General features: G+C 46.3%; 1 protein-coding gene and 1 long non-coding RNA gene across 3 annotated transcripts; one reads left to right on the forward strand and one right to left on the reverse strand.

The window, feature by feature from the left end:
- Positions 1 to 1,161: 1,161 nt before the first annotated feature.
- DNLZ (DNL-type zinc finger) lies at positions 1,162 to 9,122 on the reverse strand. Of its 2 annotated transcripts, XR_007245960.1 has the most exons (3): positions 8,589 to 9,122; positions 2,522 to 2,710; positions 1,215 to 1,446 (listed from the first exon to the last, which is right to left on the reverse strand). XR_007245960.1 is itself a non-coding variant. In XM_048513460.1 (2 exons), exons 1-2 carry the CDS (start codon positions 8,870 to 8,872, stop codon positions 1,281 to 1,283), a joined length of 450 nt encoding a protein of 149 aa, XP_048369417.1. In that variant the 5' UTR covers positions 8,873 to 9,078; the 3' UTR covers positions 1,162 to 1,280. The 2 variants fall into 2 exon arrangements, 1 of the variants encoding a protein (XP_048369417.1); XM_048513460.1 differs by lacking the exon at positions 2,522 to 2,710 and having other exon boundaries at positions 1,162 to 1,446; positions 8,589 to 9,078.
- Positions 5,738 to 7,049, forward strand: LOC125442228. Its single transcript, XR_007245961.1, has 2 exons — positions 5,738 to 5,959; positions 6,919 to 7,049. It is a non-coding gene; the product is annotated as an uncharacterized LOC125442228 (long non-coding RNA).
- Positions 9,123 to 9,482: the final 360 nt, after the last annotated feature.

Here is a 9,482-nt window from a genome sequence, read left to right on the forward strand (position 1 = left end):
CTAATAGAAGATGGGGGTACACCTTTGAGGGTCCATAACTTTGGACCCCCTGAACCAAACTTCACCAAACCTGGGTGGTATCACCAGGAGAGTCTCCTAAAGATACCCTGAAAGTTTGGTGCTGCTAGCTTAACAATTGCACCCCTGGCAGCAGGCACCCTCCAAATTTCCCCAGATTCTCCTTTTAAATCCACTCCCTTCAGCATGGATATAAAGGGAAAATCTGAGATCCCCAGTTTAACACTGAAAGTGATGCAGTTTCAGGGTGGTGGACAATCCACCCAAAACAGCATAACTTTCAATGTTGTTTTAACTGGGGACAGCAGATTCTCCCTTTAAGGTGGATTTAAACACCATTGAAAATGATGCTGTTTGGGGGTGGATTCCAGCATCACAGCAGCTGTCCATGGTGGGGGGGGCACAAAACTCAGATTTTGCACAGGGGTCCATTTTCCCTAGCTACGCCTCTGCCCAGAGGGGAGGGCAGAAGGGACTGCAGGCTGAGAGCCCAGCTGGTGGGGGGGCGTGGAGGGCAGGGGAGTCTGCCGTTCCTGGCCTCTGAGAGCTGCTTTTATAAGCACTGAGGCTGGGGCAGGGCTTGGGGAGGTGTGGCTACGCCCCCAGGGACGAGTGGGGATGTCCCCCCAGCCCCCCATAAAAAATCTATACCTATGTCACTGTCCCTGTCTGAAGGCCTGCAGCAGGGTTAGCATGGATTCCAAAGCAACTGCTATCCTCTCTGCCTCTTGTTGGGAGTGTTTCTGTCCTACCTTTCTGTCCTACCTCCACTTCGAGGAGAAAACAATCACCTAGTAGTGCCAGAGCTCAAAGCCAAGCTACAGTGACAACATGCATTCGCCCAGAAATATTACCACAGTTTGCCAGTCCGAGTGTTCTGCTGCTGAAATGATTTTCCCCTGACAGTTTTCTCCTAAGAGGAACATCCTGGATGTAGGAGCTCTCCCTTGAGGGCTCCCCTAAAGAGAATTGGGTGACCTAACCTGGTCCCACCAACCTCTTGTAGTAGTAGTAGTAGTAGTAGTAGTAGTAGTAGTAGTAGTAGTAGTAGTAGTAGTAGTAGTAGTAGGTGCATCTTAATCTCCCTTCTCCTATTCACACACCCACCAGTAATCCTGTAGAATTAAAAAAGTATACACACTCTCCCAATGAAACGGGCATTTATCAAGAGACAGTAGAAAAAGGTTGCAACTGACAAGGTTTCCACAGTCTTTTATATTGCAAAAACAGAGGTCTTCCTGTCCAAAGAAATGAATCCATGATCACACTGGATCTTTTCCAGGCCCCAAAGAATCTTCTCCATCACCTCCTGTGGTCTGGCTTGGTGATCTGACCGAGTCAGAGTTCTCAAGGAAGAGTTCCAAGGCACCGTCCACAATGACACGCTTCACTGTCTCCCCTTTAGCTGCCAGGATCTCCTCAATGTTCCTTCATCACCAAGAGAGAAAGAGAAGCATTACAATGAAGCCCACAACCAAAAGCAGACTTGTGTCATGATCAGCCCATTTCTGGTTTGATCCTGCCATGTCTCCCATCTGGGACAAGGGATCCTCTTCCTTTCCTCCCCCCTCCCCCCTTAATTACTGTGGTTGTACTTTCCACTCTGTACTGTTGCTTCCCAGGCAATGCCTTACCAGCTCGTTAAGACACCTGCTGTTATAGTTCCATCAGTAGTGGAATGTAGATTGTTTTGACCCCGAGGGAGGCTGGCCATGGGACTGGTGGGGTGCCATTTCCCCTTGAGAACTGCTAGTCAGGGGTGGTGTTGTGTGATGTGGGGGCATGACATGGAGTATAATGGAGGATGTTTTGTTGCTTAAGCTTTTGTTCTGGCAACAGAAGTCTAAATGCTTATTCCTGATACTGTTTCATAATAGAGAAATCATCTAAACACAGAGTCTTGTTACTGAACAGTCCAGAGGCACAGCACCTTCTTGAACTGGTTTCACACTTCTGTGTTCAGAAATTTATGGGACCTTGCAGTTGACCTTGTCAAAGTGGGAACACCTCTAAGCCACTCTCTTTCAATTCCTTATCTGTAAAATTCAAGAAACAATGGGAGCCCCAGATTCCTTACAGAAAAGGGATTCTTCCACATCCCACTGCAGCCAGCTGGGTCAACATGGAGACCACAATACCTCAGCCTAAGCTGGGAGACAACAAGTTCTTTCTGGGAGGCCAAGGTGCGTCCTGACACGTGGGTGGCAACTGTGTGTCAGGACCATGCCTGTCAGTGCCTTGATGTCTTGCTGTGTGTGAATTGTAAATGTTTCCCTGTTTCCCTCTTCCCTTCCTGGCAATCTCCTGGCGCCAGCCCACCTCAAAGAGGTGTGAAAGGTTCCCAGGTCCTTTGAAGCCCTGTAGTGTAATTGTAGTAGAAACTGTAGTGGATATTTGGTGTGGGGCGAAACGGTGTGTGTGTGTGTGTGTGTTAAAGGATATAGGTCCTGAATCTGAGCTCTCTAGCTCAGATCCTGCTTTACATTGTTACTCTTCATATTACCTGGAATAAACTGCTTTTGGACTTTCCTATGGTTTCTGTTATTTCCACGTTTGAGAGTCTGACACTGTGTATCACAGGTCATGCTCCCACAGTGAGTCATCTGTGGCACAGGGGTGGGATGTTATGTACTCTTCTCCAAGGGAATCAACACACCAGCAGCAGGACACTGCGAGCCAGCAGCCAGGAACTCTAAGAGGCAGATCCCAAATGAGCAAGTTTACCAAGTCAAGATTACCAGTTCATGGCAGGTCATATATTGCACCAAAATTCAACTTCTGCCCCAAACACATGAGCCATGAACAAGTCTACCAATTTATTTTCCTTTCCAGGTCCAAGATTTCAAAAACAGAATGTATCAGAAAGCACTGCAAGCATAACTTGATTCATGGGTCTCCAGCCATCTTAGGAGTTCACAACAGCAGCAGAAGGAAAGCTTAACAGAGACTGGGACTGCCCAGCAAAATGTCCTAAAATCTGGTACCGGTTATATAATCATTTTAGCAGCTTCTTTCAGCAGGAGTTTTGTTCCATTTAGATCCCTGACTTTGCAATGCAACTTGTTTACTTAATCATTTCAAGAATAATTAATTTACATTAAACTTTTAAATATAACACTGAGTAATCCTTGGCAAGACCTACAAGGTTCTCACCATACACCTGGAATAAATAAATAAACTCATCTCAGTCAGAAACCTGGGACCTATCCAACCAGGGCTTGACAAATTCCAGAGGCCAGGTCCTCACAGGACCAAGAACTTTCCCTGTAGCACCTGGTATTTTTAGCAACGATTTTACTGTAGTGTCTCTCAATTAGAAGTACAAAGGCTATTTATAATTTTACATTACAATATTTTGTTGCATGACAAAAAACCCACATGCATGAAGATCCTGTCACTGCTTGTATGTCAACTTCACACTGTTCAGTGGTGGTGGATTAATTCATTTCTTCACCAGTTGCTTTCTACACTGGCTCTAATATTTAATTAAATAAATGTTTAAAGCAGCTATGGAAAGATCACAAACAAGCGGAAACCTGCAAGCACCCCCTTTTCCCTACGATTTCCTTTCCCTTGCAGAAACCTGTAAGCCCCCATAGCCACTCCCCCTTTCCTGCTTCCTTCTTGGGTCGCCAACCTCCAAATGAGGCCTGCAGACCTCCCAGAGTAACAACAGAACTCCCAACTACAGAGATCCGTTTTTCCTCAGGGTTGCCAGCTCCAGGTTGAGAAATTTCTGCAGATTTAGGGATGGAGCCCTGGGAGGGCAGAAACTTCAGCAGAGTACAATACTATAGAGCCTACTCTCTAAAACAGTCATTTTTCAAGGGGAACAGATCTCTGAAATCCAGAGATCAGTTGTAATTCTGGGTGATGCCCAGCCCCTACCTGGAGTTTGAAAACTCAAATTCCCCTGCAGAAAATGGCTATCCCTCTAAAGTCCTCCACTCCTCAAACCTCACCCTTCCCACAATCCACCCCTTGACACACACAATTTCCAAGCAGTTCCAAACCTGGAGTTGGTGATTCTATTTCCTTCCTCCCCTCACAGAAAATCTACCTTTATCTGCCTGTCTTAAGGTCCCCCATGGCCCCCCTCCAGATTCTAATTAGGAAAATTGTGGCCCAGCTGTGTGGTGGCAGGCCCACTTGAATGGTAAGGAACCCTCAAGGACTGGCAGGTGGCACCCCACTTTCCCCTCCTCCAGGTAACCCCTACTTCATTCTTTCCTTCTAAGATATTCAATAACATACCCTTTATCTGCCTACAATTTTAAACTATATAATTTATATACATCCCCCCTTTCTTCCCAGCAGGGGCCAAAGTAGCTTATATTGTTATTTTCTCCTCCTGTTAAACTGCACAACAGCCCTGTGACGTGGACTAGGCTGAAAGAATGTGACTGGTCTAAAACCACCCAGTGATTTTTACAGCAAGATAGGTTTGAACCTGGGTCTCTCAGACAGTGCTTTGAAACTCTGGTTGAAAGCAGTAGCTTTCATAGGGCAGCCAGGCCTAGCTGAGTCATGCAAGTTGGGAGGTATCAAGTTGCCCCAATGTTGCTGCCAGGCCAGGGTGGCCAGCCATCAGAATTCCACCTGAACTCCAGATGACGGACATCTGTTCCCCTCGAGAAAATGACTGCACTCAATGGCATTGCATTTGGCTGAGCTCCCTCGCCTCCTCAAACCTCCAGGAATCTGGCAACCCTAGTCAGGTTCCAATGAGCACCCCTTCAAAAGCCAGAATGAGCCTGGAAAGGATTCTGCCCTCTCCTCCTGCCTTTCAATCACAGAAAGGAAGCCGTGGAATGCTGGGGTTGCCTAGCAACAACCACTAGCCTCGTATTTTGTTTAAAGCTACAGGCTTTTTCAAATATTACCACAATGTAATTTTTTTTAGATTTCACATTTTTCTGCAAACCCAGGACCCTTTTCAGGTTTCTATAAAGATCTGTCTTGCCCACTGTCAGCCACGGTCACCAGATTTAAGTATCTTCAGATCTGGCCAACTTTGCTATCAGCATATAGAAAAGTGAGAACCTGCAATACTCACGAGGGGGGATACTTCCCCCCCATCCCTGCTCAGTCCCCACACCCAATTTCCTCCTGACTGTGGGGGAGGGGGACAGGAGATTCACGCAAGGGAGAATCCCTCATTTTCCCTTCCTATTGATAAGCCTAGCATGACTCCAGGACCTGCACAACTGCTGCTGAGTCCGGGACGGCACCTGTCTGCCACTGCCAGTCCGGAGTGGCTGCCGACTTCCTCTTCCTCTGCTGCTGAACCTGAGGCAGATGCCAGGAGCTGCCATCACCACTGCTACACCCAAGATTTCTGCCAGCATCAACTGCCACAGTGTGACTTTTTATGTCTTTCTCTACCACTGCTGCTGAGCCCAGGGCAGTTGGTGGCATACTCTCCAGCCACAGTCATGCCCTCATTGGCTCCATTATGCTCTGGTAAGATGCAGACAATGCAAATGTACTTGGGGGGTTTATTTCCCCCAAATTTATTTTATGGTTGAGATCAGATTTTTATGCAAACTGGGGAATCCCCCATGTGTGAAGGAACAGCATCAGTGCGGACCCAATTTGTGGATTTAGGTATCCATACACAGGGGTGGGGAAGGGTTACATATTGCTATTAGAGAAGGGGAAAGTTAATCTGGGAGTTAGCTTTTTGCTATAGCAACAACATATCTAGGGCTATTGTTAGATTTTACAAGTGTCTGCTTCATTCAGTCAAGCAAGAGTTAACTGCTGAAGTCACATGCCTGGAATCACAGGAGCTTCTGGAAAATCTCTCTGCTGCTTCTTTCAGCAAAAAAAGGACAGGCAGACACACAGGCACAGATAGACTGCACAGACACCCAGCCTGAGAACTTGCATGGATGGAGTTTGCTGTTCCTACATTTAGTTTAAATTCATTTGTTATCTGGTAAAGTTCTAAAAAACAACTAATTCACATCTCTGTCCTATTATTTATTTTGCTAATTCATCTCAATACAACAGCTATCTACATATTGATTTATACAGAATACTTCTACCAAAGCTTTAGTTAAAATAAAAGAGGTTAGGATTAAATTTTTGATAGCAATAATTAGAAAATAAGGGGGTTAATATACAAAACTCTGACAACTGAAACTTATGTGTGGTGCCTGGATTTGGGTCTGGTTTTTAGAGACAAACAAAATGTGTCAGGCCCTGTATCCAAGAGTGGTCAGAAAACAAGTGGGGACCTACAAGAAATGTGCAGGTGCAGTATCCCATCCCCTCACTTTGCTTCCAGCCCTTCCCCCTGACTTCTCTGTCTCTTTCTCCCTCCTGCCACCTCTTTCCTTACTCTCTCTCCTCTATGCCCACTGCTTTCTCTACTTCTGCCCTCCACCCCATCACTTTTTGCCTCTCATCTTCTCACCTTCTTCCTCTCCTCCTCCCACAACAGCAGTGGCAGAGGCAGCGGTGCTTCCAGCCCCCCAACTGCTTTCTTCAACCCACAGCAGAGAGTTGATGACCAAATAGAATTGATGACTAAATAGAACTGATGACTAAAACAGGTTTTAAGGTTGAAAAGGATAAAATATCTGGATATTATGTTGCCAAATATGAACTGTACGTTATTTCAAAATAATTTTATTAATATATGGAATAAAGTTTAAAAAGACTGGGCAGGGTAGAGTAAACTGTTACCACTGCTGGAGAGAATTTCTGTGACTACCATGAATGTTATTTCTGTTTCATATAATATCAGTGTTGGCAAATGATATTCCATTCAAACACATCAAAGACAAATCAGACTTTGTCTACCAAGGGAAACAAATTTTGGGTTAAATATAAAATACTACAAGATGCAAAAGAGAGATCTAGATTCACCTGACCTGAAATTATATTTTACAGCTTGCTGTTTGGATTGGTTGAAAGAATGGATTCTGCTGAGCAATAGAAGATTGCTTCATCTAGAAGGACATGATCTGACATATGGGTGACATGCCTGTTTATGGTATAAAGCTAATAAAGATTTTAATAATCATTATATTATGTTGTCATTCTGAAAGTATAGGACAATTTTAAATCTAAACTATGTTTTAAAAAATGCCAAGGTGGCTTTCATTACAAGAATTATTTAGATGTGAAATGAAATTTGAAAGCAGATGGATAACATGTTGTGACATTTTAGAATTTTCACAAGGGGAATGTAAAATTAAATTGAGAAATCAATTATAAGAATAAAATACTTTTAATTGATTTTTTATGCTCAATTACTACTAGAAAGATTTAAAATAGCTAAAAGATCTCATGGTTTGGGGGATTCTAATACTGAAGTGGAACTATGCTGTTGCTAAGATGTATGAGGTCTTGTTGAGATTTGATATTGTACACTGCCCAGAGCCCTCTGGGGATGGGGCGGTATACCAAATTGAATTAATAACAATAACAATAATAACAATAATAATAATTTGACACAGAAGAATGAGTGAAAGGATGTATGATGAAATGGCATAATATACATGGAAAAATGGGAGAATATGTGGCTAAAGGAGGTTAAATTTATATTAAGTTCCAGTCTTGAGAATGTTTTTTTAAAATGATGTACCATTAGTATTTGTCACTGGAGAAATTGAAAAAAAGATGTATAAAAACATTTCAAATGTATGTTGGAAATGTGATCCTCATAAAGAGCTTTTTATCGTTTATGGTTGACTTGTAACAAAGTTAAAAAGACTGGATGCAAATACATTCAACAATTCAGAACATTTTAATTTTAAACACCAAGACACAAATGAAACCAGAGGCTTTTCTTTTGGGTCTTGTGGAACTCTGCTTTTATATATGACATCTACAGCAAAAATACTATATGAGCAAAATTGGACATTTTATCTGTACCTACAACTGAGGAATGGTTTGTGAACTTGATGGAGACAAGCTAAACTTCTTTAATTAGAGAAAATAACTTATTTAAATTCACTGATAAGTAGAAACCCGTCAGACATGAAAAACAGAATGAATTTAGGATTTGTGGATTAGCATAGCTAGACATAACAGAGTCAAATATCAATTAAAATTAATCTTACAAATGTTAGCTAGAGATCAAAAATTAAACTTTTAAATGTGTTAATTAATACAGTTGGGACTGGGAGCCCTCCCTTCCCCTCTGCGGTGGTTCTCCTCCCCTCTTCCGTCTGCTTGACTCTGAAGTCTTCAGAACGACAAAGGGCCTCTTCAGCGTCATGGGGGCGGCGGCCGACCGGCGGGGGCTCGAAGCAACGCCCCTCCCCCCCACCACACACACGGGGGGGGGGACTCCAAAAGGCCCCCGTTTTGCTGGGCTGCTGTCACGTTAGGGAAGCCACCTCGTCGGGGGCCGGCAAGGGGATGGGGTGAGTCGCCGCCGCCGCCGCCTGTGGGGCCGACCCAGGGCTCCAGCCGGGCCGGGCCGGGCGCGCCCCACTGGGCCTGCGGGGCCGCGTGTCCCGCCGCCTCCGCGAGGCCCGCCCGGGACGGGCAGGCAGACAGGGCCGGCCGGACCTCCCAGGCTTTCCGCCCCCCGCGCTCCCTCCCGGCCTCACCTGCTGCCGCCGGCCAAATGGGAGAACCAGCCGAGGTTGTCGGCGATGAGGTGGCGGCTGCGGCAGCCGGGGCAGGTGGCGATGACCAGGCCGCGGTGGTAGGCCGCCCGAGACACCGTCTGCGCTGCCCGCCGCCCGCACACCCCGCACGTGTAGGCCAGGCCGTAGCGCGGGGCGGCCGAAGGCGCCTCCTCCCCGCCGCCGCCGCCGCCGCCACCCGCCAGGCCTCGCCACGGCCCGCCTGGAGCCCGCGTCAGCAGCCGCCGCCAGGCCGCCGCCGCCATCTTGCGCCCCAGCCCCGCTCGGCTGCGCGGAGGAGGAGGAGGGCGGCGGCTCCAAACAGGGTCTCCCGTATCCTAGTGCAGCAACACTCACCACTATCCCCCCCCCCCCCCACCTTTGGCCTCGTTCTTGGCGCCTGGGGGGTGAGGAACCCTGCAAGTGGAAAATGGACGACACACGTGTGTTATTTGGACGGCAGGCGGAAAGTGAGCCCACAACAGCTCTGGGAAAGGAGGCCACGTGCAGGCACAAGGCACGCGCTCCCTCTCTTACATGCTGCTGGAGGGCCAAAGGCCACCGGCCAGGACCTTCCCCAGTAATATAAAATGGCCGATGAACCTCAGTTTCAAAAATAGTTTCATGCACTCATAACAGAGCAGCAGCAGCATGTAGGCTTGCCAACTTCCAGGCACAGGTCCAATTTCCGGACTGCAAGAGATTGTGGGAATGGACTAGAATGTCTACAAATTGTATTTGATACCAAGGAATATAAGTTTGTATGAACCAAAGATTTCTAAGAATCCAAATGGGGTTTCTGTATAGCAGGGGTCTTCAAACTATGGCCCTCCAGATGTTCATGGACTACAATTCCCATCAGCCCCTGCCAGCATG

Source organism: Sphaerodactylus townsendi, linkage group LG12 (genome assembly GCF_021028975.2).
Source record: "Sphaerodactylus townsendi isolate TG3544 linkage group LG12, MPM_Stown_v2.3, whole genome shotgun sequence".
Lineage (NCBI taxonomy): Eukaryota > Metazoa > Chordata > Lepidosauria > Squamata > Sphaerodactylidae > Sphaerodactylus > Sphaerodactylus townsendi.

Bases quoted from the DNA above. Each gene is read 5' to 3' on its own strand.
- DNLZ (XM_048513460.1), bottom strand. From the start codon at position 8,872: ATGGCGGCGGCGGCCTGGCGGCGGCTGCTGACGCGGGCTCCAGGCGGG. The intron at 1,447-8,588 runs GTGAGGCCGGGA...TTGGTGATGAAG, and splicing joins CATTTGGCCGGCGGCAGCAG to GAACATTGAGGAGATCCTGG.